Source organism: Hippoglossus stenolepis, chromosome 24, assembly GCF_022539355.2.
Source record: "Hippoglossus stenolepis isolate QCI-W04-F060 chromosome 24, HSTE1.2, whole genome shotgun sequence".
Classification (NCBI taxonomy): domain Eukaryota; kingdom Metazoa; phylum Chordata; class Actinopteri; order Pleuronectiformes; family Pleuronectidae; genus Hippoglossus; species Hippoglossus stenolepis.
This window is the reverse complement of record NC_061506.1, coordinates 6,309,157-6,323,376: the sequence shown is the minus strand read 5'-3', so window position 1 is coordinate 6,323,376 and position 14,220 is coordinate 6,309,157. Positions and strand designations below refer to the sequence as shown.

General features: G+C 41.1%; 1 protein-coding gene across 9 annotated transcripts in view; it reads right to left on the bottom strand.

Moving 5' to 3' along the window:
- The window catches only part of LOC118103520 (diacylglycerol kinase zeta), a 78,000-nt gene that overhangs the window by 56,841 nt on the left and 6,939 nt on the right, over positions 1–14,220 (bottom strand). For 7 of the 9 annotated variants that reach the window (XR_004694893.2, XM_035150558.2, XM_035150559.2 and 4 more), the window contains exon 1: positions 4,244–4,349. The exons of 1 other annotated variant lie outside the window; for it this stretch is intronic. Coding sequence is in view for 1 of the 8 variants with exons in the window: in XM_035150564.2 (XP_035006455.2) it covers positions 6,540–6,841 (302 nt within the window). In the remaining 7 variants the exon portion in view is untranslated. Of the gene's footprint in view, positions 1–4,243; positions 4,350–6,539; positions 7,988–14,220 lie in introns of those variants that run through there. One more of the 9 variants, XM_035150564.2, reaches the window with a different exon arrangement.

Here is a 14,220-nt window from a genome sequence, read left to right as displayed (position 1 = left end):
AAGGTAGATGTTGTCTGTAGATAAACTCCATCTGCCTCATACTGCAATGTGATGTATGCTGTATGCAGACTTGCTATTTGCTATTTCTTCAATGCTGTTATTCTTAAAATATGCACTGCCCATGGACTACAGAATAAAAATAGCCTCTGTGGCTAACTCTGGCATATTTTCAGAAATGTTATTAATAAGCACTGTCCCTGTGTAATACAGTAATAGAGGAAAAGAGGAAGCTGAAGAAGGAACTGCTTCTGCTATCCAAAATAACCCATCACATATTTATGGGAAGAGCGCCTCTAAAAGCCGAAGGAACATCTGAATGGTCTTCACGCTTTTCTATTTGGTTGCACAGCATGAAACTGACGAAATTCAGGCGACTGGTGTCCGTCAGTGATTCTCAAGAAGTCTGGACGATTTCCTAGAACGTTTCCATCCAGCCCACAAGTAAAATGTATGGAAAATGTCCGTGTGAGCCCGAGTGAGAATAACAGAAAATATCTGGGAATAAAAATTACAACAGGCAAAGAAAACCATCTTTTCCAAACAGTTTAGAACGGGCGCTACACTAGTTGGTATCAAACTCAAAAGTCATCCTGAGAAGTACAAAAAAAATTAAACACTTCCAGGACCGGAAAAAAAAAAAATAATGTAATCGATGCAGCACTTGTGTTTCCTCCACATGTCAAGAAAATGAGTTGTGTAAAAAACATGATTTTCAGAATAAAGGCAGTTGAGTTAGACCTTACAACCTTCAGTGAATATGTTTCTACAGTAATCTCTATCATACTTTGTATACACCACCTTTTTACATAATATTCAGTGTGTGTTTACCGGACCCACACGTCTTATTTGTGTGTGTGTGTGTGTGTGTGTGTGTGTGTGTGTGTGTGTGTGTGTAGAGATGTCAGTCTAAACAGAAGCCGTCTCTCACGCTCTTATTCCAACTCTCATGGTGACATGTTTGTTGTCTAAACAGCTGCTTTCATGTCAGACTCGTGACGGAAATTACACACACACACACACACACACACATCACGGCATCTTGAGAAGTGGCACAAAACAGAATACAATATTGAAAGGCTGAGACAAACTACACAACATGTGTGTATCTCCCGTGTACTGAGCTGCTGAGCTATGCTTTGATACAACCTCCCCAACTTTTCTCTTTATTGACAAACTGTGCGTTTGGCCTTGCCATCACTTATTTTCAGACACAGATTAATTAAGTTTCACCAAGGTTGACAGAGCCCTCAAGAAAACTACTTTCAATATGGATATATTTTAATATTATAAAGATTCTCATCTGGGTTTTTTTTATTGGACTGTATAATAGTATTTTAACTTCACCTTAAACAGCAATCAAATGTTTTTAAGATTTAAAAACACATTCTCGTGTTAGGAGACGGATAACATTTGCACATGTGACCTAAAATTCCTCAAAAAATATAGAATATCCTGCTGAAATATTCTCAAAACATGCATCTGATGGAGGTGGAGTCATTTAGCTCTCAAAAATAAATAAATCAATTACAGCATTAAACATTAGCAATGTTCTAATGAATTCTTTCATTCGAACATTATGGAACAGAAGGGTTGACTCCAGTGACGGACAGCTGGTATTTGTTCCACACAGCATTCTGTCTCTGCTGGTTCTCGGTGAATCACTGGTTGTGCTCGTCTGTGTTTTCTGCTCCAACTGCAGATCTGCTTTCTTAATTTGCTCTTCTCTTTTTTGGCCGTTTCTGAGATTTATGTTTTTCATTTCTCTAGAACGTCTCTGCCTTGATTTGACCCCCCCCTCTTTTCTTGCCTGTTTGTCGGTGGTGTCTCATTCAAGTCATCTAACGGACTATCTGGGGGTGTTGGTTGAGTCTGTCTTCGCTTCCTTGATTCTCTTTGGCTTTCGCTGCCAATTCTTTCTCCTTTTTCCTCTTTTCTCTTTCAGTCAAATCCTTATTTTGCTTCATTTTGCCTTAACTGACTCTCCGTCTCCCTCTCTGTCTCTCCTGTCTGACAAATTCTTCTTTTAAGTCGGGCTGTGTACTGATTTTCTCTCTCCACTTTTGTTTTGATACTCTCTGTTCCTCCGGTGACAGATTTTGCCTCGCCATGCTGGACTAAAACACAAAAAAGGAACACTCTCAATATTATGACCCATATGTTCCTGTACTAGAGAGGGAGTGTGTCTATGTACCTTCACCATTATGTGTGTGTACAGCCCCATGTTCCTTCAACTAAACCCTGAGAGAGTTGATGACTATCAATGCACAAAAGAAAAAAATTAATGCTGATGCAAAGTAATAATCTATTTCTATATTTGACTCAAATGACTCACAAAGCCCATTACAAAATGACGCCTTCCCATTGAATGTCAACTCCGTGATTTGCGTGTCACCACCGTCAGACAGAAGATCTGACCGATTCGACACAATAGGAATTTAGTTTTTTCGCAAAACAAACAGAGTTCATGTAGCAGCCATTTTCTTTTCAGCTTGATGTTAGATGCTAAAAGAAACTACTTCAGGAGAATAAAATTATTTAAACATTCTGAACAGTTTCCTCAGAAATTGGAAGACGGTGTTGACATGACATGGTTGTGACACAGGAAATGTTAACATTAGGATTTAAAATACTATAAAACTATAAAACCTACTTGAACCTGTCTGCCTTGGATTAACTCTGCATGGTTCGAATGTCAAAATGGACGTGACCATTTACAATTGAAAATATTTAAACCAAATATCAGTTTCAACTGCTGGACGTATTTTGTCCCATGTCTCAGGAATCAGTGACATACGCACGTTTAATGAATATGACGTGCACACCGTGAGAAGCACAAGAGAAAATGACACTGAACTTAAGCTCAACATTTCACTTAACATTCACTGACTTGTAATTAATCTTTCATTATTTATTGACTCTCTCCTCATCGTTTGCTTGTCTTGGGCCCTGTGTGTAGAACACGATTCTTCATTTCACTCTGTTTTTAGTCTCCGCTAAGTCCTGAGAAAAAAGATCAGCTGAACGCTCCACTGCGTCGCAGCTGCTGCAGCTGGACTGTGTGCTGTAAGCACAGCTATAATATCCGTAGTGTGTTGACAGCATTCAGTCCACTCTGTTCTGTGGTTATATCAGATATATCAGCTTTAGCCTCTTTACGTATGCAAGGAACTCGCTTCTTCTGTTGTGTCATGATGTTTCAACCCCAAAGGTTTAAGAGATTACGGAATATACTGCAAGAGATTAAAAGAGAAAAAGTCTGATTCAAATCGATCTTCGTTTGAATAATCTGATATTGATCTTTTAATGTATGGGGCGCAAAACATTGCTTGACAACGCTCATCAGTCTTTGACTCCGTGGTAGAGACCCTCATCCACTTCTACATCCCCCCTCATCTGGACGACTGCAATGGACTCCTGTCTGCGGAACCCAGCAAGAGAGTCCAACTGAACATTTGTAAATGCCGGCGCAGATGCATTAAATAAATATATAAATATATTTCTAACCTTATTACTATTTAACAAAATCAGATTAAAATCAAACCAGAAATCGAATTCATTGCGGACATTGCGAATTGTACACGATCCGATTTGAGGATATTCGGGGATATGATATTTCTGCAACAGAAACTGTAAATTCTTGGTTCACTGTATTTCAACTGTTGTTCCATCTTGATTGTTCTGGAGGTACCAAACAAATGAATGTCGATGAAAAGTTTCAGTTAAGTAAAAAAAACTAAAATGTAACTGCACCTGCGAATGTGGCACATCATCTAAACGCTCGTTAAACCACAACAGAATTTGAAATCTAACATTTTACAAACTGAGCAGGGGAAAATGTCACACTCGGTGTCAGAGAGGGCAGCAGCATTTTCAAAAACGTCGATGGTTTCAAATCAGAGTGATACATTGTGACATTTCTTCATAAAGTGACTTTGTTTAGGGCTGTTAAGGGCATCGTCCGTAGAACTCCACCCACAGTGGAGTCCAGCACCACGAATCAAACCCACAGTTCACCTCGAGGTTGTCAGGACTTCATTGTCAGGAGCGTTCTGTTATACGACTGACAACTAGGAAGAGCACAGCACTGCATCAGTCCACACTTCATACTAAACTCTCTATAACACAACAGACACAAGAACAAGATGATTCTATCCCTGCCTGCTACATTCAGCATGTTCACAATATTAAATGAAGTCTATTCAAAAAAAAAAATCTAAATAAAAATAATAAATTTAGAGCCAACCTGAAAAAAGGAGGGGAAAACTATCCATCCATGCCTCCACTCCTCTTTCTCATCTATCTATCTGCCGAGCTCACACTAAACCCTGGTGTGCAGTGACCACTAACAGGGAGGGAGGCGGAGGGAGGGGTGAGAGAGAGGGTGAGAGAGAGAGAGAGAGAGAGAGAGAGATCAAGTGGGTGTGGCCCTGAGAGCGAGAGAACGAGAGCGCCTGAGAGATGACTAAAATAACTTTTGTGTACTTTCTTGACAAGATGAGTGCAATGCTGTCTGATAAATATTCACACGCACGCACGCACACACGCACACACGCACGCACGCACACACGCACGCACGCACACACGCACACACACACAGTGAGTTACATCCCCTCTCCATTGCAAACTGTTTATAAGTAACTCATGAGTGAATGACATCAACTGCAGGTGCAAATATAGAATAGATTCATGGGAATTAACCAAATCATTACACATTTTCATAACCGACAACCATACAACGCGTGCATTATGCCACAGAGATACTAAATTTGTTTATCTTGAAATATTGTCAAAACACTCAAAACAACCAGATCATTTTGATTATTCTCATGTCACCATATCAGACAGACACAGACAGGTGCTGCCGCTGCTGATCTCCGACATGGCACAACATTTATAGAAACACTTCCTGTCGTGCAACTTGTCAACAAAGTCAACAGATGCTTTAAATCGAGCTGTATTACAGAGCTTTTATTTTTGAAAAGTTGTGAACTCAGGCATTATTCACAATATGGAAAGGGGAAATTAATCAGAGATCCTTATAAACATTTCACGATTGCAATAGGTCAACAATGTTATCCATTCCCTGTGTAAACTGTGGTATATGGACGAGCAAGGAGGCTTCATCCAATGGGTGTTAACATCTCTGGCACATCTCTTCAGATTTTTGGGGAGTTACTCACTGCTCAGCAAAACCAGCCGGTAACTGTTACATCTGCATCTCCCACATGTGTGAATAGAGACACGAGCCAGATTAGGTGTTATTACATTTTGAACCCCGACACACAACTCAACACAACACAACTCATTGTGATGACAGTAACAGTTTGTCACAATTAATAGTAATTTATTTTATTAATTTAGCTTTGGAGGATTTTCTTGCCCCATCTACTGGCTTAGGAAAAAAATGCCACAATAAATAAAAAATGCCATGACACAAATAACAAATTTAAACCAAACTCACTGGAAAAAATGAATCATCAATGGAATAGGCAGCAGCTAAATGTAGTTAATGTGTACTTTGACTTTTTAGTTTGGTCCGTGTCCCATCAGCTAACACAGAGGAGGTCATGTCATCCATCTTTATATACGTCTTCTATGTCTAGAACCTTAATACAGGCCTGGAGTAATAATTCAATGGTTCTACTTTAATCATAACCACAATATTGTTCAGAGAAGTTACACTTTAAATGCGATCCAAATATACACTATCCTCATATTAGGCCTTTGATAATAAATCAGCATAAGTTGATAAACCAATAATGAACCTCGTGTGACACAGAATCACAGAGTTTCAGACCCAACTGGTCCCAGCTTCCCACCCGTGAACACTGACAATGGTTGTTTTTTTTCTCGAGTATCTAGTCAAGCAGGAGGCAACACTGTCATCGTTGTTTCTGTTGGCATGACAACCGTGGCCCCTGTTGCTGTGGGAATCGTGTCCCCTGTTCACATGATGACGACTAGTGACCCGCTGGCAAGGTTACACACACACACACACACACACACACACACACACACACACACACACACACACACACACACACACACACACACACACACACACACACACACACACACACACACACACACACACACACACACACACACACACACACACACACATATAATCCGTATCCTGCCCTGACTTACCGGTACAGCAGTAAATAGCACTGCGGGAAAAACCCAGATCATTTCCCAAATGTGTGAATGTTTGATGGGACAGGATCATATGGGCTCCTTATCTGAAGTCTGTGGAGGTGGAGGGGTGATGCTCTGCAGCTTATATAATAAATGTAATATAAATGTGCAAGGTTAGAGTTACAACAGCAGTGTGTGTGTGTGTGTGTGTATGTGTCTGTGGATAAGGCTTGAATGATGTTAGAACAGTTGTGAGTCTCAACTGTTCACATCCTGTCTAATCAGGACGGAAGGCTGAGTTTTCAGCCAATGGCTCCACCTGTCGGTCAATGTTGGTTACTTCAACCCATTCAACACTTCACTTTACACCTCACTGTCTTCTCTCACTCGTGCCATCTTACCTCCGGGTGAAGATCTTGAGTCCGGTGAACGACTTGGAGCAGCCGCTCATCATCTCCTTCTCCTCTTCCACACAGAGTGGTGGCGGCGAGGAGGACGGCGCAGGGAGGGTGGAGGAGGAGCGCAGGGAGGCGTTCGATGAGGAGGACTCCGAGCTGAACTCTCCATCGACTCCTTTCACATTTACAAACCCTTCTCCTCCTTCTCTCTCCGTCTCCAACTCTTCTTGTTCAGTTGTGTCCGCACAGGTCGTCGGTGCTGCCCCTTGTCCCAGATCAGCATCTGCTCCCAGCTCCAGATCCATGACAGACAATAAGCTACTGTGATCTCATGGCCGGTCACATCTTGCCAGGATAAACCACAACTCCTGAAATTTAGGCAGTCCGTGTAAAAACTTGGCCGAGACAGAAGAGTCTTTATGCGACTTAAGTTCTGAATATCATGTGCAGGCTGTCCCAGAGCAGGCCCCCCAAACGTCACTTTAACTATTCCAAATATTCCCCAAGGAATTCTGGGTGTTTAGAGGAATCCCACGTGGAGTAGTCACACTCCTCCTGACTCAGGGTCCTGAGGGCTTTCTGTAAAACCAACTCTCTGACCCCGGCTGCTTCACTGCGGTCAGGTCATAAGGTTTTCATGGAGCGAAATGTGACCTGCAGCAATTAGGTCAAAGGGCTGTTTTAAGAACAGCAAACAAAGGAGGAGACATTACTCAAACCAGTGTTTGTTTACACTTCAAGTCACAATGAGGCCAGTAAAAGAAATGGCACAGGAACGACAGCGCTGCTAACTTCCGTTAAAGCAAATAAGGTGTCGAAGTTGATCAATTATGAAAGTTATACAGAGTCTTATTATAAAGATCTGAAAAGTTTTACACAGTGAAGTAACGACAGTGAATGCTTACTATCCATAAACTGCTCTAGGACTTCAAACATGGCTACCCTAATCCAAAGGTCTCTTTACAAGACACACAAGGTGTGTGTGTGTGTGTTTGTCTGCGTGTGTGAGTGTGTGTGTGTGGTGAGAGATTAGTGTTGAGTCCTGAGGGAGAGATAATCCCCCCCAGCATTCCTCTCAACGTCTCCGCTCAGCGTTGGCGGTGTCAGCCGCCGTAGTATCAGTGCGAGCACAGCAGTCGTCCAATCTTCCTGTGGCTGTCACTCACTCTTCTTCTCTCGTCTTTGTTTGTTCTCCAGCTCTTCACTTCCCCTTCCTCCTCCCTCGCTTCTTCCTCTTCTCCTCCTCGTCCCCTCTGCTCTGCGATTAGCCTGTTGGCCTCCTCCTCCTCCCTCTCTTCTTCTTCTTCAGTTTCTCGCCAAGTTTAATTACACTCCACTCCACGTGAGGCGAACACACACTCACACACACACACGCACACACACACATGCACACACACTCTGATCTTTTCCTGCTCTGCCCGCCCGGCAACAACCAGGAAGTGGATAATGACAACACAGAGGGCCTCACACATAGCTGCTCAGTCACATGCCTGACTGAAAATGTTTGACAGAATAACTGCTGCTCACAGACTGCTGCCTCTCCACCACAAGAGAAGTTGATGTGACTTTGATTTGAGCATTTTTTCAAAGCACTTTTTCATGACTGAAAAAGTAGTTGAACTGACAGAGGTCAAAAACGTGATTAGTGAGGCTGTCATGATGTTAACCTTTGACCTTTGACCACTAGAATATAATAAATTAATCTGCAACTCTATGAGGAGTCTGATTTGTGACTAATTTACAAGGACTCTCTTCAGAAGCTTTTAAACTAACATGTTGACGAGGCAACAAAAACAAATTCTCAGAGGTCAGAGTGTCTTTGACCTTTGACCACCAGTCCAGGTGAAACTCTCTATTCTCTAAGGGTGTTCCTGATCTATTACTATCACAAGAACATCAGAGCACTGTGACCGTGACCTTCGGCAACCAAAATAGAATCAGTTCGTCCTCCAGACTAAGTTAATGTTTGACATCTCTGGAGATATCACTTTCACAAGAATGGGACGGACATAAACGATCATACCAGAAGAACAATGCCTCCCTCCACTGGTTGTCACCTTCTTTATTTGTAATACTGTAAATGATCACATGAGGGCGCTGTCTGACAGGCAGGAGCAGCTTCCCAGGCTCCATAACAAGGTTCCCTTGAGTATATCAATGATAATAATACATCTTATTTATAGACGGCTTCTGAAGAAATGAAAATATACTTAAAATAGAAGGAAAATATTACATAATATAAAATGTCTTTGTAATGTAGTTTGAATAAATGTGGATATGTTAGTAATACGCATGTTGATGCTGCAGCAGTTGATGATAGTGCTCTTCCTCATATACTGATGAGTATTTGAACGTATATCAATGTGTTCACTTCATCTTTGTTTGTTTTGTTTGGCCGGGATATAACATGAAACAAGAGGACAGACATTTACAGGAAGCGTGAAGAGGATGTGTGTAAATCTCAAAATATGATGTTTGTCTGAGGAATGGAATGCAATGGTCTGAGGAATGGAATGCAATGGCCGAAAACTGTACTGTGCTTTGAGTGGGCAAAAGGCAAGAAAAGCACTATTTACCATCTTTAGAGTTCTGTTGGATCATTCATCCATCTGCTGGAATGTTGCACAACGATACCAAAACACGACAATGCCATAGAAACAGCAAACTTATTAAACCGAACTTTAACAGAGTCAGAATGCTGAACTTTACCACGGACCTTTTTGCCCTGAACGTGACCTTTCAGGTTGCGTCTAATCCCCGGAAGTGTTCACATTTCACCGAAACAAGTTCCATATAAGAACTATAAGACAGTGGAAATATTGTCATCTTCACAGCCAAGTCAAGTGTAATGAAATAATATTATGTTTGTAGATCATTGTAGTTTTATCAAAGCATGCTTATATCTGTATCATGCAAAAGAAACAATACATTCCTTTAAAAAAATGTTAAAACCCCATATAAAGTGTGACGGAACCAACGTTAAATGAATGTTAACATAATTGAGATCTATAGAAGAACTAGTAGATAATATACATGGCAGAAACTTTCATCCTATTATTATTATATATATATATATATATATATATATTTATTTTTTTTTGCTACAACAGAGCTTAGTTAAAAAAAAATTCACAGTTATACTTTTGTAACTGGGGTGACGACATACATCCTGAATTCTTTCTCTGGCAGGATCACAGAATCCACGACTAAAAATAGACGTCTCTATTGGAATTATGATGTAAGCATTACTTAACTGTACCCTGTCCTATTCCGTCCTGAGCGTAACATTAAAAGATTTATTTTTATATAGCATTCACATATCTATATACTGTGTGTGGGAGCAGGAGGAAAAGCAGGGAGGAATTATAAGACTGCTGTTATGGTGCAATGTGATTATCGCTCCCATCCTCTCCACAGACAGAGCACATCCCAATACTTTTATGTGTATTTGCACACACACACACACACACACACACACACCCACACACACACACACACACACACACACACACACACACACACACCCACACACACACACCTGCTCCTTACCACTGCTCCCTCGCATCCGCCGCCCACTCCCTATTTCCATGACAAATAAAATGCCACTCGACAGCACTACACACAATTCAGAGAGAATCCTTTTAACTTACCAACACCCACAACTGACCTATTTTTCCCCCCCGTTTCTCTGCGAGTGAAGCGCTGATTATAAATTATAACATTAATCCTAAACCTGACCCCAAAGCAAACAATGTCCCTAATGAGGTGCAGGAAGCGGCGCGGCACAGCGCTAAGCCCTTCTCTCTCCTTTGGAGTCCTGCAGGGACATTTACATCTGATGACACAGTGGAAATGCACGACATGTACAGGCTGCTGCTGCTGCTGTGCTCATCAGAACCACGGATTAAATCATGTATGCTAAATAATACTTGACTATATATATATATCTTGTCCAAATGTATGTGTCAAGTTGCAGAAATGTGAGTCGGAGTAAAACTGTTGGAGTTGCACGAGTAGCTGTAGGCAGCAGTCGTGCCGGGAGTTTCCAATGTGACGTTGCCTCTAAATGTATTTCAAGAATTTGGAATTCTTTCTGATTGGTTGTTACCTATTACCTTTCAAGAAATACAAGTTCAAGAATAAGCTCTTAACAACTAGCATAGTATGCCTCATCGTGAAAATAGTCAGCTGTAGGCTACAAAAAGCTCGTAACACACGAGACGTCAACTTAACCTACTGCGATCAACAATGTGCTGGTGCTTTGTCATAAGTTAATTTATACTGTATGACAAAGCATGCGCTCATTGTGCTTATATATCGTAACCCTGTCACTATATAACAGAGCAGTGTGGTTGCCAGTTTGACTTGCAATCCTTGTGTGTGTGTGTGTGTGTGTGTGTGTGTGTGTGTGTGTGTGTGTGTGTGTGTGTGTGTGTTGCATGTGACGTAAATTGCTTTGTGCTACATAAATGCCGCCACTTAAATTGTTAATACTTGACTCTACTCAGGTTTCAGTATTTGCTTACATGTAACTTCTATCTAGAGTAGCAATCGAGAGCATATATAATGGGCTCTGTTGTGTAGGTATAACAGTTTATCAGTTATCAGCTATTAGGAATTGATATTAATATTCAAATATCAATATTAAATAATAACTTAAATCAATATCGATAATCAATCATATTAATAATTCAAGTCACCTCAGAAGGGAAAAGATTGCCAATCAATCAATTCATAATTCAATCATCAATTTGGAACTCTTAATAATCATAATAATAACTACAACCAAAATCACCCCATGAGCAGTAAGTAACATTAAATGGTGCCCGTTTGTCAAATGCTAATTAGATAGTATGATTCAATATTATTTCTGATAGTTATTCGTTATTATATGATGCTACTTTTATTGTGAATGTGTGGATCACCAAGGCCCAACACAGTCATAGATATCAGTCCTATAAATATGCCAGATTTTTTTGATTATTCCATAGTAAAAGGGGAAAAGAACACGAAAAAGAAAATGTTTAATTCAAGTTTTTGGTTAATGCTGCTAAATCAAAGAAACAACAACGAAATGCAGATAGAAACATCCACTCCTTGGTGGAGGTGACAGCGCTGCAGAGCTCAGTCTTGTCAAGCCTCTGACGTGTGACATGATGCAACGACAACTCTGTCATCAGCGATGAATTCACTTTGTACGAAAACACCACAGAGACATGAAAGAGGTGTGACACGGCCGTGCATCATAAGTGACTCCATCTGCTCTGCATTGTGGCGGGTTGGCACTGATCAGTGACAGTGATTAACCTACTTACCGCACTGACCCTGTAAACTGACAGCCGACGCTAACTGGAAGTTAACATCACTATATCGTTTAATCCCAGTGCTGTAATGGAATGGAAACTTGTATTAACTTGTTGCGCTGGTTTAAACAAGTGGCCTGGTGATAAAATCTGCCCTCCCACCTGAATGATTTGACTTTATTGAGCTAGACCTATCGTGGCTACATTATCAATACAACTAAACTTATAACTATGTTAAAATACATAAGGAAAATAACCACATTAACCAAGTGAGATCATTAACACAACAAATTAATACAATTATTACTTAACGAGGACATTTAACCGATTGCTACAGTAAACAGTAAAATCGACTTAACTTTCAATTCTAATAAGAACTAATTGTGAAAGTAGACAAAGTACAAACTGACGCTGTGTCACGTTCTACCAGATCGCACTGTGACAGAACAGACGATTCCTGCTGCTGAGATGTAGTTCGCTCCTTGTTAACATCACTGAAGACACACTCGGCCTGGCAGTGGCCAATGATGAGAGCTGTGAAAGCTGTGAACGCAGCACAGCCTCAGCAGCCACAGATAATGGGATTACTTTCTGTGTTCAGCAGGTTATTTACAAAAGTGAACGAACCAGAGGAAACATGAGTAGTTTTTTGTTTTCTATTCAGCGTATTCCATTTTCAAAACAACAGAAAAACCTGAGAAGCACCTTAGTGCAGCACATGGCGTCATTGTCTACTGTCGCCCGCTAAAAATCAGGTCATTAGTGCACCGTGTACAGCAGAGTCGTGTCCTGTGTTAGATTTACACACACAAAAAAATATAAATCCCACAAACCTCAAATGTGGGGTTTGAAGACACAGTTGGGAACATTTTCACGATTCAAACCAAGACGAATCCACATTTTCCCAGATCTCCATTTCCACAATACTCATTAAGCTTTTGCCAATGATTATTTGAATAAACCGGTTAACCTGAATATAAAACATAGTTATATAAATGCTTATATACCTGAGTATGATGAGATGAAACGTTTTTCTCTGTCAGGAGGATTCATTCTCCAGGGGACAGACGACAACAATGGAACCGTGTGTGTGTGTGAGATACGTGAGTCGTACCCACACCACCACACAGAGTCCCAGCATGTGGGACACAAATCTGAACATCGCAACTGTGCAAATGAGATGTCTGTGTTATGAATTCTCAAATAGCTCAGTGGCAGAGAGCTCTTTACTCAAAACAAGCTTGTTTCCCTGGTAAAGCGCAGTATCCTCCTTGTTTCTGCTGTTTCATTGAGGGATGCTAAACATTAACCGAGAAAGAATGCACAGTGTATACACTAAAAGGGATTAAACTGGTATTTGTATTATACATCCACGCCTTATCTCTCCCAGACAATATCCTGCTGTACTCTCACATAGGCTTTATATTATTATCCAGAGTTTTTACTAGGGGGCTGCCAGGAAAAACTCGGGAGAATGTCCAGAGCCTCTGAATCGGACATTTGAAAGAAGCTTAAAACAAAAGCACAACAAACGGGATCCTGCACACCTTCCTTCAACTGTTTCATATTGAATGGACTACTTTTTAACATTTACTATCCAACTGGTTTTACAGAGAGACACGGTGATTATTATCTCCATTGGAAAGTCTGGGTGAGCACATGCTTTGGTCATGTTCTTCATCGAGATGCAACATCAGCATTCATACACACTCACAGTGAAAACTACTCCAAGTCTAGGGACAGGAGGAGTTTGGGCAGTTTGGGATTGTGGGGCTGCAGCTCCTGTCTGTTCTTTTGGCTGTCTGTCTTTGCCATCTGTGTTAGCTCCACCATCTGGTGTGCGAACGTGCTATATTATGCAACTTTTTGGCTTTAGGCAGGAAGTGCATTGTTCTTTCCCTCCCACTCCCTCAGTTGGTCAAGTCAATGCATCAATACGTGTCGATGGCGATCATCAGCGGGACCATCAGCGTGTCGCCGGAGGCTGAGGTAAAACCGCCGCAGACGGCAAAGCATCATATTGCACAAAGGATTTAAAGATGTAAGGCTTGTTAGCTGCTGCTTGAGGCTAGAAAATTCACGGTCGAAACAAAAAAAATATTTATTTTCCCGTAGGGTGTTGCTAGGGTTTAAATTATGGAAGACGATGAGCTCATTTGAGTAAAAGGGTTCATTCTATGCGGCTCAGGAATGTTGTCAACCTCTGCCAGCCTCCAATCAGTGACCAATTTAGCCTCTGACCTGCTCCTGCACCAGCTAGGTGACAACAGGAGTCACCTTTCCTGGGTGCTTTCTTTGCTATTTCCAGGATGTGTGTACATCCTGTACATCCATGTAGCCGCAAAGATCCCAGTCATCATCCTGTCTACTGAACGTCTTTC